This window comes from Salmo salar, chromosome 11 (genome assembly GCF_965601325.2).
Source record: "Salmo salar chromosome 11, fSalSal1, whole genome shotgun sequence".
NCBI classification, from domain to species: domain Eukaryota; kingdom Metazoa; phylum Chordata; class Actinopteri; order Salmoniformes; family Salmonidae; genus Salmo; species Salmo salar.
In genome coordinates, this window is record NC_138301.1 from 36,399,056 (window position 1) to 36,420,885 (window position 21,830).

At 41.3% G+C, this 21,830-nt stretch overlaps 1 protein-coding gene across 2 annotated transcripts in view; it reads left to right on the forward strand.

The window, feature by feature from the left end:
* Nucleotides 1-2,758: 2,758 nt before the first annotated feature.
* LOC106562713 (endophilin-A3) overlaps nucleotides 2,759-21,830 on the forward strand; it is a 42,172-nt gene continuing 23,100 nt past the window's right edge. Inside the window, exon 1 of one of the 2 annotated variants that reach the window (XM_014127703.3) lies at nucleotides 2,759-2,959. In XM_014127703.3, coding sequence (XP_013983178.1) covers nucleotides 2,915-2,959 — 45 coding nt within the window. In that variant the 5' untranslated portion in view covers nucleotides 2,759-2,914. The remainder of the gene's footprint in view (nucleotides 2,960-21,830) is intronic. The other variant, XM_014127701.3, reaches the window with a different exon arrangement.

A 21,830-nucleotide genomic window follows, 5' to 3' on the forward strand; every position in this document is an offset into this window, starting at 1 on the left:
AATTTATAATCCAACAGAAGCAAATCAATCAATCAATCAATCACAATTGAATTATACCAAGTATCAGGTTTGTTTTTCTTGAGACAACTGTTGCCCTAGAGGACCAATGTTGGAGGAAACACCATCAAACACTCTTGTAAAAGTGACTTCCTAATCACATATTTGATATTGTATATCTCCTTAGTTTCTACATATATTTTTTTACTTTTAAATGAATTATATATATCCATTGATTCTTGAAGAGTATAACTTATAAATGCCTCATGAGCTTAGTTCATCTGTCGTGCCCCATTAGAACCCCAAATATAAGTTATACGTTTTATTCCAATGTTTGTAAACAATGTAAATGTAAACAAACACTGTGCAGCCTCAAAACATGGTTCAAATATAATTTTGATATACTGGATGGTCAGTCCTTGTATCCACAGCTCAGTCTATGAAATTGAGAGTGGTTACATTTCTCCAGGCCCATGCCTCAGCTTTTTACCAAAACAGAGGTGGGACAGTGCTTTGTTATTGTTTCAACTGCGGATTAGCTGTAGCACTTTCATGCATTCAAATGACCTAGTGGTCACATGGGTGAAATGGTATCAATAACACTGAAAATCTGGTGTTTCTATGTCAAACGGTTTTGTTATATTTCAGTCGTCTGTAATGTATATAAAGTGTAATATTGGGATGCAAACTCAACATTTAACACATTTCAACTGTATATCTGACATGGTACAGGTGTCTTCTTTCTTTATCCCATAACCATGTGTGTGAGGTGTATACTTTTGTTTCAAAGTAGAATTGTTTAAGACTAGCAAGAAACACTATGTGTGACCCTGATTTAGCCCACTGCAGTAAAAGGTTAAGCAATTATGCCAGAGAGGCTATAGAATAAATCTGTGCATAACACATACATTGAGATGTTTCCCCAGTATAGTATATTATAGTATAGTAGAATAATAAACTATAGTATAGTATAGTATAGTATAGTATAGTATAGTATAGTATAGTATAGTATAGTATAGACTGTATAGTATAGTAGTGTAGTAAAGTATAGACTGTATAGTAGTATAGTTTAATTTAGTATAATATAGACTGTATAGTATAGTAGTATAGTAGAGACTGTATATTATAGTACTATAGTTTAATTTAGTATAGTATAGTATAGACCCCTCAAACTCAACTCTGGACCTGAAAGCCAGTTCCACTGCATTTTTTTCATTGTTCCCCTTTAATCAGGGACTGATTTAGACCTGGTGGGTGCAATTAATTATCAGGTAGAACAGAACCTGCAGGCTCCAGACCTCGTAGGGTAAGAGTTGAGTACCCCTGTTATAGACGGTATAGTATAGTATAGTATAGTATAGTATAGTATAGTATAGACAGTATGGTATAGACAATATAGTATAGTAGTATAGGTAAGTATAGTATAGACAGTATAGTTTAGTATAGTATAGACTGTATAGTATAGTAGTATAGTATAGTAGTATAATATATACAATATAGTATAGTGGTATAGTATATTATAGTAGTAAAGTATAGACAGTATAGTAGTATATTATAGTAGTGTAGTAGTATAGTAAAGTATAGTTCAATCATTAGGATTGTTGTACTGGAAGTTATGTTGCTAGCCACACATTCTCGCTTGAGTTTTTTCTGAAAGTTAATATTAAGTACAGTGTAGATCCACTGCCATCCCCATTCAAATACATTATTTGTACTTTCTGCATGCTATGGTTTGGTGAACACTCTTGACTGTCCTTGGATGTATGTGTCAGGATCCATGTGAATCAGCAAACAGCATGTAGACATTAGGCACCAAACAGAAGAAAACAGACTGAAACAGGGAGGGACTACCTAAACTTGTCCAATAAGAAACACTTGTTTTCGTTTACTGTTGCAAAACGTTTTGCTATGGTACACCCTAATGAATACAGCCCAGGGTATGCCGCTAGGAGAGCTAATAGAAGACAATGCATTTTTAATGAGTGTAAATACTCTGAGGGCTTCCAGGAAGCACTGCTGGGTGACTCTCATAACCTAACTGCCTACAATCTGCTATGTCATTATTTTTGTACAGATATAGGCCTTGTAGAAGGTTCCTGAGTAAAGTGTTGCCCACGTAGCATAGTTAGAATGAATGTAGAACATGTATAATGAAAGGCTTTATACCCTGAAGCAGAACCATGTATTTATCTAAATACACGGCTCTGGCCTGATGTAGCTATAGGAACACTACTCACGAAAAGGTTCCCCATACTGTAACCAATTGACACAACAAACCAGCAGACCAGTGGCCGTAACTTGCTGCACATTCTGTTCCATTACAGCAGGGGGCAGCAAAGTCTTTCAGAACATACTTTCATAATTAGGCCTAGACATTGTAATAGGGCCCGAATAAAACAACCTAAATAACAAACATAAGTATGGCCAAAATACAATGTTTTTGTTGCACCTGCAGTTTGAGTTGGTGATATAGGCCTTTCCCTTCTGTAGCCCTACCAATAGCATGGACTTCCTTGGCAGAAAGTATGTAATAAATCATGAAACTATACAATACCAGATAAATTATTTGTCAATCAATACTTATGAAAATCAACGACATCACGACTCACAAATAGGGTACTGTCGCTTTCTCTTTCCGTCGAGTGCTGTTTTTAAGCGTGGGCTTCCACCGCTCAATCAAATTTACATAAACTTAGCGCTTTCCACCAATCAGGATTGAGAACGCGCGACATCTCTGCGATGCAGGAAACCGCTCCTCCAACGCAAGCAGCGGCAACATTGTAGCGGAGAAACGCCAGCGGACTGGAAGCAACGAGGGGAGCACCACGGAATAGACCCCATTATATTGTTGTGTTTCCCCCATCTAGATCGTATTCTGTCAGGTCTCTCTGAAAAGTGAGTCGATACACCACTGAGGATGTCCGTGGCAGGGCTGAAGAAGCAATTTCACAAAGCCAGTCAGGTAAGCAGGAGACGCCCCGTTATATCACAATAAGTGGTCATGTTTCATCATAACGTTATGCTTTTAATTAACCTATCTAAACATGACATTGATCTATCTGTTATACAAACAACGACAATATAATAAAGCAATATTTCTGGCTTGACGTAATGGTCTATCAGTTCCAATCCACTCTCGCTTTCATAATCAAGCTTACAAGTAGCGAGTCGACATCATTGTTGTGTTGTGTATTTTCTGGCCCGTGCCTCCAGTGTTGTCAGGAATGTGCATGTATGGTCGGGAGCGAGCGATCTACTTGAGCCTAGAGAGAGAAAAACATGTAGGCGACCTGCAACTAGTAGCAAGTGCAGCAGGTCCTTTTTCCAAACTTGGGATTGTTTTGCTTGCCAGCGCGATTTTATCATTAATTTGCCAGATGGTGCTATTCTCTGAATAGGGTTCCTGACTAATATGCATTTGCTCGCAGGCTTAACAAAGACTCCCACAAAGACTCCCACATACAATGGAGAACATAGCAGTACCACAAGCTGTCCACCTCCTTTTGGTCAAGTTCTCAACGGGCTCTCAGCTAGCTTGCCAGCCACCTGCTGCCGCTGCTTTGCTGTCCTTTAGCCTAGTTTTATCCAATGTTCTTTCATGGTAGCACCCAATGTGCACGTAACCTCAGTTGTGAGTTGATGAAGATATCTTCCTATCTTGTTTCAGAAGTGTTGCTCCCTTCCCTATTTATATTATACAATTGGTCTGTCTGTCCATCTGTCTGCCTTTATAATCTGTCTGCCTGCCTGTAAAGTACAGTTGAAGTCGGTAGTTTACATACACTTAGGTTGGAGTCATTAACACTCCTTTTTCAACCACTCCACAAATTTCTTGTTAACAAACTATAGTTTTAGCAAGTCGGTTAGGACATCTACTTTGTGCATGACACAAGTAATTTTTCCAACAATTGTTTACAGACATATTATTTCGCTTATAATTCACTGTATCACAATTCCTGTGGCTCAGAAGTTTACATACACTAAGTTGACTGTGCCTTTAAACAGCTTGGAAAATTCCAGAAAATGATGTCATGGCTTTAGAAGCTTCTGATAGGCTAATTGACATAATTTCAGTCAATTGGAGGTGTACCTTCAAGGCCTACCTTCAAACTCAGTGCCTTTTTGCTTGACATCATGGGAAAATCAAAAGAAATCAGCCAAGACCTCAGAAAAAACATTGCAGACCTCCACAAGTCTGATTCATCCTTGGGAGCAATTTCCAAATGCCTAAAGGTACCACGTTCATCTGTACAAACAATTGTACGCAAGTATGAACACCATGGGACCATGCAGCCATCATACCACTCAGGATGGGGACGCGTCTGTCTCCTAGAGATGAACGTACTTTGTTGCGAAAAGTGAAAATCAATTCCATAGCAACAGCAAAGGACCTTGTGAAGATGCTGGAGGAAACAGGTACAAAAGTATCTATATCCACTGTAAAACGAGTCCTATATCAACATAACCTGAAAGGCCGCTCAGCAAGGAAGAAGCCACTTCTCCAAAACCGCCATAAAAAAGCCAGACTACGGTTTGCAATTACACATGGGGACAAAGATCGTACTTTTTGGAGAAATGTCCTCTGGTCTTCCAGAGATGGCATCATGAGGGAGGAAAATTATGTGGATATATTGAAGCAACATCTCAAGACATCAGTCAGGAAGTTAAAGCTTGGTCACAAATGGGTCTTCCAAATGGACAATGACCTCAAGCATACTTCCAAAGTTGTGGCAAAATGGCTTAAGGACAACAAAGTCAAGGTATTGGAGTGGCCATCACAAAGCCCTGACCTCAAACCTATAGAAAATGTGTGAACAGAACTGAAAAAGTGTGTGGGAGCAAGGAGTCCTACAAACCTGACTCAGTTACACCAGCTCTGTCAGGAGGAATGGGCCAAAATTCACCCAACGTGTTGTGGGAAGCTTGTGGAAGGCTACCTGAAATGTTTGACCCAAGTTAAACAATTTAAAGGCAATGCTACCAAATACTAATTGAGTGTATGTAAACTTCTGACCCACTGGGAATGTGATGAAAGAAATAAAATCTGAAATAAATAATTGTCTCTACTATTATTCTGACATTTCACATTGTTAAAATAAAGTGGTGATCCTAACTGACCTAAGACAGGGAATTTTTACTAGGATTAAATGTCAGGAATTGTGAAAAACTGAGTTTAAATGTATTTGGCTAAGGTGAATGTAAACTTCCGACTTCAGCTGTATGTCTGCCTGTCTGTCTGTCTGTCTGTCTGTCTGTCAGAATCTGATTCCACTTGTTTTCAGGAAACCCCTTGTTGTGTTCGAAGTCACATTCTGCTGCCATGCTGTGTAGGCTAAAATACATCTTTTCACATGTGGAGATAGTTAACATGTTACCAGACAACCTAGATAACGTGCACACTGAATAGAAAACACACAACACAAAGAAAATGGCTTTGTTCTAATTCTAAAACTGCTGCATTTTCCACACTTGACTTGAGCTCAGTCTGTAGGCAAACAACCTATTTATTCCCATACGGTAGACCAACTAGTGGGGTTTTGGTCCAAGCAAGTACAAACATGTCACATTGGTTGTATAATCTGTCTATTATTCATTCTCATTAAGAATTCAATGACCTTTTCTAATGCGAACATTGTTACCTATCTTCCAACACAATTACTCAGCATGAAAAGACAGCATGACGTTGGAATATGACATATCAGAAGGATGACTCATGGATAGACCATGTGTGTGTGTGTGTGTGTGTGTGTGTGTGTGTGTGGATTCACATTACCACTCTCTGAGAATGGATCGTTTTCAAAAACGGTAGAACATTGTCATTCAGTTGTTGCTTGGGACCATGAGGTTGAAATATATGCATTATTATCTGATTACGTAGCTGGGTAAGAGTTATTAAAAGTGATTCATTTAGTGGTAAATATTTCCAATAATCTGAACATTGTAACTGTATTTTCTGTCTGTCGTTCTGGTTTTACTGCCTCAGCAGAGTATGTTTTTGTCTGGTTCCTGTCTGGTAATGTACTACCAAAGATATTAAACTCATTCCTGTTATTTGGTTCAATCGGCGTGATTTTCCACTGTTATTCACCTAAAAGGAAGCAGAATGGAATATTGGCCTTAGATGAACAAACAGGTGTGTGTGTGTGTGTGTGTGTGTGTGTGTGTGTGTGTGTGTGTGTGTGTTCACAGTCACACCCAGTAGTGTTTATGAAGCTACCTCTATTTGATCACATCAAGGTGTGATCCATTCTGACAATGTGACAACAGTGTGGCTGTGTCCCAAGTGGCACCATATTCCCTATATAGTGCAATACTTTTGACAAGGTCCCATAGGGGTCAATATCAGTGTACTATATAGGGAGTAGGGTGCCTTTTGGGATGCAACCTGTGACTGACAGAAAACACAATACTGTAGTCTTCTCTCCCCTCCCTATATCTCCCCGGTGATAATTGGATCTGTTATGTGCGGTGGTGGTCTCTCAGCCATCCACTACTCTGTTTACGGTGTGAAGTCCATTCATTACCTTGATTACACTCCTTCAGAGTGAAAGATGAAGCCATTGTCTGAGAGAAGATTTATGGGTATCTTCTTTATCTTGTACATTATTTTATGTATCTGGGTGGAGTAAACTTACCGACCTGAGTCAGGCTCTAACACAGGGGCGGAAATCCCGGGGGGGACGGGGGGGACACGACCCCCCCATCCTGGGAAAAATATGATTTGTCCCCCCCAATATATCACTGAAACATAACTATGTAATTTAAATAATATTAATAATACGCAATGAAAGCAATTGTGCTGATTATAGACACTTAATAGCGCGTTTTTAAGTTTCAAAAGATTACGACCCCCCCGCCCTTTGCCTCACAATGGTTTGATCCACTGCCAGTTCCTTAGCTTGCTACGTAACTGCCGTGAGGTTCATCCAGTCAATCGCGCACACACACACTAGCTGAATATGCAGAGCTAGCGCGCAAATATTAACTATTAAGCTAGCTAGTACCTATTCCATTTATGTGGCGTCGTCAAAGATGGAATCAGCATGCAGATGATGTAAGTTAGTGCTTCAAAGTCCCTGTGATAAGGTTAGCGATAAACTGAAGTCCAAACTGAACAGAACTACACTCTCTTCTACCATTGTCTTAAATATATTTAATGGTCTCGTTGCAAAAGCTAAATTGTCGCAAGGGAACTTTTATTTATTTATTTATTTTATTTCACCTTTATTTAACCTGGGTAGCAAAGATTATAGCAAACACCACTGAAACTGAATTGGTGCTCGCTGCTTTGCAAATTCAGCTATTGTTGGAAGCCAGCCAATATGAAACAAACTATTAAAATTACAAAAGGTTGCAGCATATGTTGTGTAAATGGGGAACTCATACAGCTGTCAACTCTTGTCATTTTAATCCGTTTCACATTTGCTAGCTACCTTTTAGATCGAAGCCCATATAGAATGATTGAAAATGATAGAAGCCCATCTCCTACTGTAAATAACCTACACACTGTGTGTGTAGCCAGCCAGCCAGGTAGAAAAATGGCAGAAAAATAAAAGACGGACATCAGAGTATTTTTCAATACACCAAAACGCATAGTAAGAACCCTAGTAGCCTAATATCTCAAAGACTAGTTGATAAAATGTTCATAAGAAAGAAATGAAATTCTAATGGAAATGTTTCACAATGATGTCATTAGGCAGAGCAGGCAACAGCTGGCACACAGACAGCAGAGTTGGGTACAGATATGCAGGGACAGACTGGCAGAGACAGGGAGTCTCAGGTAAGTTTGTTGAGTCTTTGTTTGGCAACATTATGAAAGGTTCTCAATTTTTTTGACTTGTAAAATAGGAACATAATTGGAAAATGCCATGGATACCCCCACTCTCAACTTAAACTGGTGACTGAACTAAGATTTGTTAAAGGCAATGATATTGCTGTTGTGATTAGTTGTGTAGTTTTGGGTACCGGTAGTTAGGAGTACGGCAAACACCTTATTTCTTTGGTTCCTCAATATACATTTACCATATTACAATGTAGGCTATGTGTTACAGCACTACTTTTGGTGTCCCCCTCAGGAATTGCTCTTGAGAAAATGTCATGTAATTGTCCCCTCCAAAGTGGATATCAGATTTTCGCCCCTGCTCTAACAGGCTGTAAAATAAGGTAGTCAATACTTAGGGACACGTCATATAAAAATATATACATTTAGTCTTATCCCAAACAATTAGAGTTAGGTACATTGCTCAAGGGCACATCAACAGATTTTTCACCTAGTCAGCTCAGGATTTGAACCAGCAACCTTTCAGTTACTGGGCCAACACTCTTAACCGCTAGGCTACCTTCCACCCAACATCACACACCAACCATTATATACAGTATGTAACACAGTATCGTGTACCCTCCAATGGTGGACGCCAAGGCCTCTTGGCAAGGTCAATTTACCTAGGTAGGAAGAAACCTTGAGAGGAACCAGAGTCATAAGTAGAAGGCCTTCCTCTAGTTAGACACAATGGTCTGCATGGGTAGAAGTTCAAAGTACATGCAGTATTAAACCATCAATGCCAGACGGTTCTCTTTCAAGGTAAAATACAATACCTGTTCCACTCTGTACATACAGTAGTCCCGGTCAGTCAGAAATACTGTGTGTTATCAGGGGACAGTGTTTAACCTGTCTGCGTGTGTGTTTATCATTGGAGGTCAAGGTGCATGCTGCTTCATCTTGCTGTGTGTGTGAGTGCAGTTGTGCGTGGTGTATGCAAGGTGTGTGTGTGTGTGTGTTTGTGCTAGAGGTCGACCGATTAATCGGAATGGCCGATTAATTAGGTCCGATTTCAAGTTTTCATAACAACCGGAAATCGCTATTTTTGGTCGCCGATTTGTCCTATTTTATTTTAGTATTTTTTTACACCTTTGTTTAACTAGGCAAGTCAGTTAAGAACACATTCCTATTTTCAATGACGGCCTAGGAACGGTGGGTTAACTGCCTTGTTCACGGGCAGAACGACAGATTTTTACCTTATCAGCTCGGGGATTCAATCTTGCAACCTTACGGTTAACTAGTCCAACGCTCTAACCACCTGCTTTACATTGCACTCCACGAGGAGCCTGCCTGTTACGCAAATGCAGTAAGAAGCCAAGGTAAGTTGCTAGCTAGCATTAAACTTATCTTATAAAAAACAATCAATCAATCATAATCACTAGTTAACTACACATGGTTGATGATATTACTAGTTCATCTAGCCTGTCCTGCATTGCATATAATCGCTTAGGTACACGTTGGGTACCTAACCATAAACATCAATGCCTTTCTTAAAATCAATACACAAGTATATCTTTTTTAACCTGCATATTTAGTTAATATTGCCTGTGAACATGAATTTCTTTTAACTAGGGAAAATGTGTCACTTCTCTTGCAACAGAGTCAGGATATATGCAGCAGTTTGGGCCACCTGGCTCGTTGCGAACTGTGAAGACTATTTCTTCCTAACGAAAGACAGCCGACTTCGATGATTTAACAAAAGCGCATTTGCAAATAAAGCACAATCGTTGCACGACTGTACCTAACCATAAACATCAATGCCTTTCTTAAAATCAATACACAGAAGTATATATTTTTAAACCTGCATATTTAGCTAAAAGAAATCCAGGTTAGCAGGCAATATTAACCAGGTGAAATTGTGTCAAGTTTCTTGCGTTCATTGCACACAGAGTCAGGGTATATGCAACAGTTTGGGCCGCCTGGCTCGGTGCGAACTAATTTGCCTGGTTAACGCCTGGTTAACGGTTCCGTATTTCACTGAAAGTAAAAACGCTTTGTTTTCGAGATGATAGTTTCCGGATTCGACCATATTAATGACCTGAGGCTCATATTTCTGTGTGTTTATTATATTATAATTAAGTCTATGATTTGATAGAGCAGTCTGACTGAGCGCTGGTAGGCAGCAGCAGGCTCGTAAGCATTCATTCAAACAGCACTTTAGTGTAACCGATGTGAAATGGCAAGCTAGTTAGCGGGGTGCACGCTAATAGCGTTTCAAACATCACTCGCTCTGAGACTTGGAGTAGTTGTTCCCTTTGCTCTGCATGGGTAACGCTGCTTCGAGGGTGGCTGTTGTCGATGTGTTCCTGGTTCGAGCACAGTTAGGAGCAAGGAGAGGGACGGAAGCTATATTGTTACACTGGCAATACTAAAGTGCCTATAAGAACATCCAGTAGTCAAAGGTATATGAAATACAAAGTGTATAGAGAGAAATAGTCCTTTAATAACTACAACCTAAAACTTCTTATCTGGGAATATTGAAGACTCATGTTAAAAGGAACCACCAGCTTTAATATGTTCTCATGTTCTGAGCAAGGAACTTAACGTTAGCTTTCTTACATGGCACATATTGCACTTTTACTTTCTTCTCCAACACTTTGTTTTTGCATTATTTAAACCAAATTGAACATGTTTCATTATTTATTTGAGGCTAAATTGATTTTATTGATGTATTATATTAAGTTAAAATAAGTGTTAATTCAGTATTGTTGTAATTGTCATTATTACAAATAAATGCAAAAAATCGGCCGATTAATCGGTATCGGCTTTTTTTGGTCCTCCAATAATCGGTATCGGTATCGGCATTGAAAAATCATAATCAGTCGACCCCTAGTCTGTGCGATGTTATCACTGGCTTTAAATGGGTTTTTTAATGCTGTGTTTCAGCACGTAAGCTGGTGAACATGAAATCCATTACAGTAGCTAAAGGAAGCTGTTGTTTAATGATGGTATTGAATGCGGCTAACACCCCCGTAAAAAACATATGAATCATTCATGTTAAAAAGGAAGTTTATCAGCTGTCTATTTTGAGTTCCATTGGGAAATCCAGCAGCCATTCTTTTTGTGTAAATTAGGCTCTGGGGTGAAGTTTCCTCTAGGTACAGATCTAGGATCAGTTTACCCTCCCCCAATCCTAACCTTAACCATTAGTGGGGAAAATGCAAAACTGACCCAAGATCATCACTACGTGTAATACTAGTGTCATTATGGCTGTTATAACTGTTATAAGGAGCCATGAGCTGAATTTAGCAAGTCATGTAATCCACTGTGGTGTGACAGGTGACATTCTAAAGACATAATATTACTTTACATATGGTTCATAGTAAGCATTATGACTGTCTTGGCTACCTTACACAGAAAGTGAACAGGTCAAACCACAAGCCCTAAAGGGTGAAGCTGTGGCAGGTTTTTAAAAGCATTGTTTTTATTTCGCTTTGCGTTCTTGGAAGAAAAAAAAGTCTAAGGTCACAATGTTTCATATCCTGTGTTGTGTAGCTGAAATTGGCTTGTGTGTGTGTGTGTGTATGTGTCTTCTGGAAACCAGACTGCTTCCTTCTTCCGTTGAGTTTCTCTATCAAACAGCGTTCCATTTCCACTGTTTTTGACAACATTATCTAGCCCAACATTCTACACACAATAGTGTCATTGTGTGTCATCCTGCCTGCATACCAAATTCCCTTATGGGACAATAAAGATTGACTGAAGAAATATGAATACACAAAAAAAAAAACATTTTTGTTGTTGTGTTCTGAGTTCCGACACACAGACCGTAAAATCTTCTGTTCAATGCCAAGCCCAGCACAGTGACAGGGCTATCCTGTCTTCTGTCAGAAATGTCATTAAGGCCTAAGGAATGGAATTCATTTCCCCACTGACATGTAGGAGTGTTTGTGTAATCTAGCTGTCCCAGGAGATGTCTCTGAATGTCCTAACAAAGCTCCCACCACTCTCTCTCTCCAGTCTCCACTATCACTTATTATGCTGTGCTCCCTCTTCACGGTCATCCTCAGAGACAGACAGGCAGGCAGGACAGATTGAAAGAGAGACAGACAGACAGGCAGAAGCAGGATGTCCATTGAGCTTTGACCAGCCATCTCCAGTGGACCCTGACCAGTTGTTCCGTCACTTTATCTTGTTGTGTTGTGAGGCCTTGTACATAGGAGCCAGCAAAGTGCACAGCACACACACACTTCCAGCAGTGGGTTGGATTTAGGCATTGATTAATATATGCCTAAGAACATTTGCTAATCAAGACTGTAGCTTAATAAAATAATAATAATACAAATAATAATGTTTGGTCTCCACACCTTGTTCTTGGATTTTCAACATTGCAGAACCAATTTTATTTTAGTAAACTAAACATGTCGATCCAGAGCATCACAGACCTGCTAAGTGGGTGACATGTCTGGTGCGTATGCAGGCTATGGAAGAACTGGCAAAAAGGGAAGAGGTCTGAATACTTTTCGAATGGACTATGTACAGTGCCTTCGGAAAGTATTCAGACCCCTTGACTTTTTCCTAATTTTGTTACGTTACAGACTTATTCTAAAATAGATTAAATAAAAAAATGTCCTCAGCAATCTACACACAATACCCCAAAATGACAAAACAAAAACAGGTTTTTAGACATGTTTGCATCTCTGCAGCACTCCACCAATCAGGCCTTTATGGTAGAGTGGCCAGACGGAAGCCGCTCCTCAGTAAAAGGCACATGACAGCTCGCTTGGAGTTTGCCAAAAGGCACCTAAAGGACTCTCAGACCATGAGAAACAAGATTCTCTGGCCTGATGAAACCAAGATTGAACACTTTGGCCTGAATGCCAAGTGTCACGTCTGGAGGAAACCTGGCACCATCCCTACGGTGAAGCATGGTGGTGGCATCATCATGCTGTGGGGATGTTTTTCAGCGGCAGGGACTGGGAGACTAGTCAGGATCGAGGGAAAGATGAATGGAGCGAAGTGCAGAGAGATCCTTGATGGAAATCTGCTCCAGAGCGCTCAAGACCTCAGACTGGGGTGAAGGTTCACCTTCCAACAGGGCAACGACCCTAAGCACATTCTGACAAGTCTCTGAATGTCCTTGAGTAGCCCAGCAAGAGCCCGGACATGAACTCGATCGAACATCTCTGGAGAGACCTGAAAATAGCTGTGCAGCTACGCTCCCCATCCAACCTGACAGAGCTAGAGAGGATCTGCTGAGAAGAATGGGATAAACTCCCCAAATACAGTTGTGACAAGCTTGTATATAATATATATTATGATTCTAATTCTAATAATATTTTTAATTCACACCTGCACTGTTGGATCTCATAACTGAAGTATTTTACTGTAACTACATCTGAGACCCTGTACATGTGACTAGATAAACATCTGATCTGCTGAATGTGTGTCAGTGTGTCAGCTACATAATGTAATCAGACCTACTGGATCTGCAATGTGTTTCATGATTATTGATAAGCTTGGTGTTGGTGCTTATCATCGGTCAAGAGGGGTTTTAATCAGGTCATCAGTAGGAGTGTGTGTATTGTCTTATGACATAGTGGTCCACCTAACAGTTGTTCCCAGGGCAGTGGTTGACCTTTTCATGACCTTGTGGCACAACACCAAAAACATAATTCAACTATAAGATAGAATTGTAAGATTTTTCCATATATCCTGCGTTTCCCTCCTGATTACCTACATTTTGTAACCCTGAATCTGATTCACTCGTAGTTTAAACCCACCAGAATTCACCCTGGTCCTAGTCTACTCACTTTCAAAGCACTAACAAGTTGGTTACAGCCAGCTGCTGTAGTATCATCAATATTCATTTTTCAGTATTCGTATTCATACCTTATTTCTCTCTCTCTCCCTCCTACAAGAATGTTTGCTCCCTCTCTCTCTCCCTCTCTCTCTCTATCTCTCTCTCCCCCCTACAAGAATGTTAGCTCTCTCTCTCTCTCCCTCCTACAAGAACGGTAGCTCTCTCTCTCCCTCCAACAATAATATTAGCTCTTTCTCTCAAAAGAACATTCTCTCCTACACAATCATTTTGTCTCTCTCTCTCTCTCTCTCTCTCTCTCTCTCTCTCTCTCTCTCCCTCTCCCCCCCTCTCTCTCTCTCTCTCTCTCTCTCTCTCTCTCTCTCTCTCTCTCTCTCTCTCTCTCTCACCCAAAATAATTCTCACTGTTAAATAAGCACCATCATTCCTCTTGACAGGCCCTTAAAATATTCATGTCTGAGATGTTTTGTTTATAGTGGGTTCTGACCTTTCGCTGGTGTGGAGTGTGGCTATGGTGATCTATGATGTTCACCATGTCCAGGCCTTAGTGATACAGTGGCAAATGAAAGTCTATACATCCCTTGCACAATCTTCACATTTTTCTGCCTTAGAATTCAATAAAAACATGTATTACATTTGATTTATTTCCTACAGATGTACACAACCTACTCCATATAGGCTTGAATATTGCAGTCCAGCGATGGTTTCCCTAAAAATGTACTGAGCTTGTGTAATTTTGACAAAAACAATGGATAACTGTTTTATTTTTATTTTACCTTTAGTTAACTAGGCAAGTCAGTTAAGAACAAATTCCTATTTTCAATGACGGCCTAGGAATAGTGGGTTAACTGCCTTGTTCAGGGGCAGAACAACAGATTTATACCTTGTCAGCTCGGGGATTCAATCTTGCAACCTTTCGGTTACTAGTCCAACACTCTAACCACTAGGCTACGCTGCCCTAAGAGTTGTGCAAAGTTGATAGAATCTTATTTAAAATGATCCACAGCTGCCAAAGTTGCTTCCACCAAGTATTAACTCTGGGGTGTGAAGACAACTTAATTTATTTTATTTTATTCATTTGAAACATTTTCTATAATTTTTCTTTCGCTATGAAAATATGGAGTAGGATGTGTAGATAGGTAGGGGAAAAAATCCCTGAAATGTATTCCCTTCTTAGATGTCATTTTAAGGCAACAAAATGTGAAGACTGTGCAAGGGGTGTGTAAACTTTCAATAGCAGTTGTATATGATAGTGTTCTGACCAGTTGTTGCTGTTCCATCTCTCCCAGTCCAAAGTCCTGCTGAATTCCCACTATAATCTCTCCTGGGCTGGGAGATTCAGGAAAACAGGGGAAATACTGAAAGCAGCTGGGTTTTTCAAAGGAAATGTAGTAGCTTATCAGTGTTCAGTTGTCTCAGTTAGTATCAGTAGCAGCATCAATGGGAAATGACAGGGTGAACTCCTGGAACTGATGGGTGTGATTGTTTTGAAAACAGTACTGCAGGCCTATACTGTTACTGCACTGTACTGTTGGGTATCAGTTCTTACATTGGTATCGATGTAGACTTAGTACTAGATGCCCTACTGTATCTAACTAATCCAATAACAACAGGTTAGAAACTTTAGCAAGGCTAATTTAGGCCTTTATTCCTCATGCTATTGAAGATTGTTACCTACAATAAGCTATGGCCGGAATTCGAGCCAACGCAGATTAAAGGCTTGCGCACAGCGATACGCAATTAAAGGGCATTTCCCTGACGTTTGCGGAGATCACATTCGCTGTAAATGCCACGATTGCTGACTCAAGGGGAAATCGCCTTTAGAAAATGAACCGCATAGCACAGGTCGTGTGATTGTTTGAATCCCGACCTAAATATCTCTCTTTAGTTTCTCAACTGTTGTCATGATAGCAGGGAGCAGTTTCAGAATGGTTTCCTGCCCACTTGTTTAACTGTTGTTATTCATTGTCGGTTAGTTGTTTGTTTATACAAATCATTGTAAAGGTGTGGTGGCTGTGTGTTATCACAGCCCAGGGAATTGTCCTGTTATATCCCTGTGGAAGGAAAAGAGTCAATGTGAAAACTCCCCCCTGGACTTTCTGAATCCTCTTTATATTGTTGCCACGGCATTCTTTTCAAAGAACAGGAAACTGCAGAGTAACATTCGCAGCGTAACACTCGGTCTCGCATTGTCAACATATAAAAGAAAAGCACAGTATGAAAAAAAACGTTATTGGCCGTAACTTCTAAAACATTTGAAAAAGTTTTTCCTCAGTTTCCCTTCACGAGCAATATTGGGTCCATATTCATGATTCTTCTCAGAGTAAGAGTGCTGATCTAGGATCAGGTCCCCCCTGTCCATATAAATCTTATTCATTATGATTTAAAAGGCACATAAGTTCCTAGACCAGCACTCCTTCTCTGAGACGCTGCATTAAAACGTGCCCAGAACTTTCCCAAATGCTCAAAGAAGAGCCAACTGTGTCTAACTGAATTCACTTTTCAGTAGAATGGAATATAAAAAAATATAATTGGTTGTACCGTCCAAAACCTTTTAAGAACTTCGTCATCAGTTTCACTTCACGCAGTTCAGAATGTTCCCAAATGTTCAACGTAGAGCCCAACAGCATCTAATTAACTTCACTTCCGAAGTCACTCTTCCTTGATTAGATTTGGAAGTCCAAGGCTCTTGCCCCCAGTGGTAATTTTTGTTAATTGCTGGGGGATAATTACACCTCCAATGTACATTAGGTTACGTCAATCTGGATTAAGAGCTGCAATGGTTTTGACCTGTAATCTGGTGCGGTGACTCAATGGTGAATTAGGAGCAGCTGTGGCCAGCTGGAGACGATCATTGTCACCCTACAGCTGCTCTCTTTATCTCTGCATTTTTTTCTAGTTCTATCACTCTCTCTCTCTCTCTCTCTCTCCAAACCCAGTGTCATTGTCACCCCACAGCTGCTCTCTTTATCTCTGCATTTTTTCCCTCGTTCTCTCTTATAGCAGCAGGCCAATGACCCCAACACTGCACATTGGCTATGCTAAAATATCTTAATTTAGTTTGATTCTATGTTGTTTCAAAAGGTCCATCCAATTGGGAATGGACATTAATTCAACATCTATTCCATGTTGGTTTAATGTCATTTTGTTGAAATGACGTGGGAACAACGTTGAATCAACCAGTGTGTGCCCAGTGGGATGTCAGTATTCATGCAGGTAGAAACTCTAGTCATTGAAGTGGTTGCAATTCCATATTTGACACATTTGCTCTGTAGCCTAGCTGTGCTACATTTCTCCACAGTACGTTTCATTCACATCTCTCTGCGATTCACCCCCTCCGTTGTCCTAGAAATGTTTGGCAACCGTATTGGGCTAATATCCTCCGTCAGAGATTGCTAATTTTACCCAGTGGCCTAGATGGGGTGTTGAGCGTTCAGTGTTCAGTGGCAGACTGGTAGTAGTAGAGGCACAGTGTTAAAGGGAAAGAAAAGGGACAGATTTGAGGCAGCCAGCCCAGGGGATAGAGCAGCTAATGGGGGAAGGCCATGTGGGCTCCCCCCTGGAGTGATATGACTGGCTGGTATTAGGTAAGTAGGTGGGTAGGTGGTGTGCTGGTATAATGGAAAGGGTTTGGAACCATGCTTGCATGATAAGTAACCTTGTCTGAGACCTATAGATTTGCGTTGGACTGAATGTCCAATTTTGTGGAGTGTTTCATTCCTCTGCACCTGTGATGCTTTGTCAGGTGTGTCGATGGCTATCCTATTCTGATTTCACGATCACTATTTATTTATTTGTTTTTATTTTTTATTTAACCTTTATTTAACTAGGCAAGTCAGTTAAGTACAAATTCTTATTTACAATGACGGCCTACCAAAAGGCAAAAGGCCTCCTGCGGGGACGGGGGCTGGGATAAAAAAAAAAAAAATAGGACAAAACACACATCACGACAAGAGAGACAACACAACACTACATAAAGAGAGACCTAAGACAACAACATAGCATGGCAGCAACACCTGACAACACAGCATGGTAGCAACACATGACAACAACATAGTAGCAACACAACATGACAACAACATGGTAGCAACACAACATGACAACAACATGGTAGCAGCACAACAGGCAGCAAGCAGCACAACATGGTAGCAGCACAAAACATGGTACAAACATTATTGGGCACAGACAACAGCACAAAGGCAAGAAGGTAGAGACAACAATACATCACACAAAGCAGCCACAACTGTCAGTAAAAGTGTCCATGATTGAGTCTTTCAATGAAGAGATGGAGATATAACTGTCCAGTTTGAGTGTTTTTTTGCAGCTCGTTCCAGTTGCTAGCTGCAGCGAACTGAAAAGAGGAGTGACCCAGGGATGTTTGCGTTTTGGGGACCTTTAACAGAATGTGACTGGCAGAACAGGTGTTGTATGTGAAGGATGAGGGCTGCAGTAGTTATCTCAGATAATGGGGAGTGAGACCTAAGGGGGTTTTATAAATAAGCATCAACCAGTGGGTCTTGCGACGGGTATACAGAGATGACCAGTTTACAGAGGAGTATAGAGTGCAGTGATGTGTCCTATAAGGAGCATTGGTGTCAAATCTGATGGCCGAATGCTAAAGAACATCTAGCCACTCGAGAGCACCCTTATTTGCCGATCTATAAATTACGTCTTCGTAATCTAGCATGGGTAGCATGGTCATCTGAATCAGGGTTAGTTTGGCAGGTGGGGAGAAAGAGGAGCGATTACGATAGAGGAAACCAAGTCTAGATTTAACTTTAGCCTGCAGCTTTGATATGGTGATGATAGGGGCTGCAACCTTAAAGAAGAAAGGATCTAAACCATCTGACCCAGATGTTTTTTGGGGTCCAGTTTAAGGAGCTCCTTTATCACCTCAGACTCAGTGACTGCCTGCAGGGAGAAACTTTGTAGCGCGGGCATGGGCTTCCAAACTAATAATGGATCACAGTTCTAGAGCTTTTATTTACACATTGTACTATATCTCAAAGGACTTGAGATACTCTATGGTAACATTCTGTACCCTGTCCACCACCAATACTGTAGAGGGCCTAACTGAAAGCATGTTTGAAAAGTAGGCTAGCTAACCCTACTGACACAGACACAGGCAGTGCCATGCAGCAAAGTCTGCACTAGAAAACTCAATGGGCTGAACTTCCTTTGAGAAAGTGGGTCTGTAGTAGCCTATTGGTTCGTTGCAGTCCCTTAGATTTCACTCTTACTGCTACAGTGATACACGCCGTGTCTTCGACAGCCCTGTTGATCTAGCAGCTTTGCTGACTGCAGGGCTGTGTTTTTTGTGTCCCAAATATCTACACAGTGCACTATATAGGGAATAGGGTGCCATTTGGTTCAAGCTATGGTGTCTCCACTAAGCTCACAGAGTCACTTCTGTTTCCTGTCTTTCCCCCATCTCTCTCTCTGCTACTGTACATTGTTGTGTTGATTTGCTGGCCCATTGGTTGCATAAGGTTAGTGGGTGGTACTGTGTGAATACTGGCCCATTGGTTGCATAAGGTTAGTGGTTGGTACTGTGTGAATACTGGCCCATTGGTTGCATAAGGTTAGTGGGTGGTACTGTGTGAATACTGGCCCATTGGTTGCATAAGGTTAGTGGTTGGTACTGTGTGAATACTGGCCCATTGGTTGCATAAGGTTAGTGGGTGGTACTGTGTGAATACTGGCCCATTGGTTGCATAAGGTTAGTGGGTGGTACTGTGTGAATACTGGCCCATTGGTTGCATAAGGTTAGTGGGTGGTACTGTGTGAATACTGGCCCATTGGTTGCATAAGGTTAGTGGGTGGTACTGTGTGAATACACTGTCATTGACGGTGTCGTCATAATGGTTAGTGATGACAAATACACACTGCCAGTGTATTGTGACTAATATGTGTGGAAATTGAACAATATTCAAAATGCCTGGGTTGATGTGAAGTCCATTCGTTTGACAACGGGTATCTTCCTCCTCAAATTGAATCATCGGTAGAGAACTAACTTTAATAGCCAGTTAGTAAATGCGATTGTTCTGCACTACATCACTAGATGTGTACAGTGTGTAACCGAGAGATTTAAGAGGAATGATACCAGTGATGATTGGCCTCTGTATGACCTGCTTCCACAGAGACCTGATCCAGGATGTCTGGAACTAACAAACCAACAAAGGCACACACAACTTGGGTCACCATGATAACCTCACATGGTGGTGATATAATTAAAGGTTCTTGGTGTTACAGACTAATTGTGGAGGGATTCTCTGTCTGAAAGGAGTCTAGGACTTAATCTCCAGATTCCTAAGGAAGAAGACTATCTCAGATTTCCCCTAACATTGTATAAGTGAGGAGGGAGTCCCCGCCTAGCTCTGTTGACCGATACCTAATAGAGTTTGGCTTCTATCAGTTTCAGTGGATAGTTTTTGTGCCAAAGGTCTTGGATGTTGCTTTGGGGGCCTATTCACCCTGTTCTATGCTGCTGCTGCGGTTGGCCCTACTGTACAGTAGCTTCTGCTATTCTGTGAACTTAGCAGCAGCTGGTGTGTCTATGGCCATGCTTCCTCTGTCTCCGTCTGATAGGTTTTTTCACACTCGATTCTGCTGATGTTACGCTGTCATCAACCCCCAGTGCTTTGGGTGAAGTTTCCCCTAGCTACTGATCTAGGACCAGCTTCCCCTCCCCCAATCCTCACATTAACCAATAGTGGGGGAAATGCAAAACTGACCCAAGATCAGCGTCTAGGGGTAACTTCTCCCTACACCCATCGACCCCCAGCTGACACAGCTATGACACAGTATTCATTTTGCCTAGGGGATAACACACTACCCAAGCCTGAGAGGGAACTGTGAGACAAATAGATTTTTGCAGTGGGCTGATTGCACAACGTTTCGGTTGGTTTCACTTAACAAGGAAACTGTGACTAAGTTTGCACTACAGCTGTGATAGGCCTACAGTGTTTCATCATCAACCAATCTGGGTGAGTTTCCTGAAAACCTTGTTTGATAGGCAATGTATATGTGTGAACGAACAAAACGTGTGAAATGAAGCACTTTGCTGTTCTACAAGTGATGTGGGTAGTCTGGGTCGTCAAAATAAATTGAGAACCACATTAGCTACAAGGCTTTCAGGAAACTGGCAACTGAATGATAAGCACACAGCTGTCTGTTGACCTTTAGGCCAAGACTCCACTTTGACAACTTTGACTTAGCTTGTGAGCTGTTCTTGAAAGAAAAGCCTTTCTGCCACAGATTTCTTCTGCAGTGTGGTAGATAAACTCATTCAGATGACTCGGTCAAGGCTTGCCCGCACACAAACACATGTACACACACACACACACACACACACGCGCACGCGCACGCGCACGCGCACGCGCACACGCACACGCACACACACACACACACACACACACACACACACACACACACACACACACACACACACACACACACACACACACAAACATACCCAAGCATGCAAGCTCTCTCTCTCACACACACACACACACACACACACACACACACACACACACACACACACACACACACACACACACACACACACACACACACACACACACACACACAAACATACCCAAGCATGCAAGCTCTCTCTCTCACACACACACACACACACACACACACACACACACACACACACACACACACACACACACACACACACACACACACACACACACACACACACACACACAAACATACCCAAGCATGCAAGCTCTCTCTCTCTCACACACTCACACACACACACACACACACACACACACACACACACACACACACACACACACACACACACACACACACACACACACACACACACACACACACACACACACACACACACACACATTCACATTCGCTTTCAGGAACTGAACCAGTCAGTGGTTGTCATTGTTCCTGTAATGAATGACAGTAGTCGTTTCAGCTGACAACCCCCAGGCTTGTAGAACACGGAGTGTTTCCTGAGGGGAAACCTTGTAAAATCACAGTTCAGCCCTGTACTGCATAAATACTACAGCCACAGTGTCACAGTTCAGCCCTGTACTACATTAATACTACAGCCACAGTGTCACAGTTCAGCCCTGTACTGCATAAAGACTACAGCCACAGTGTCACAGTTCAGCCCTGTACTACATTAATACTACAGCCACAGTGTCACAGTTCAGCCCTGTACTGCATAAAGACTGTACTGCTGTACTGCTAACTCCTGCACCCAAGAAAAGGACA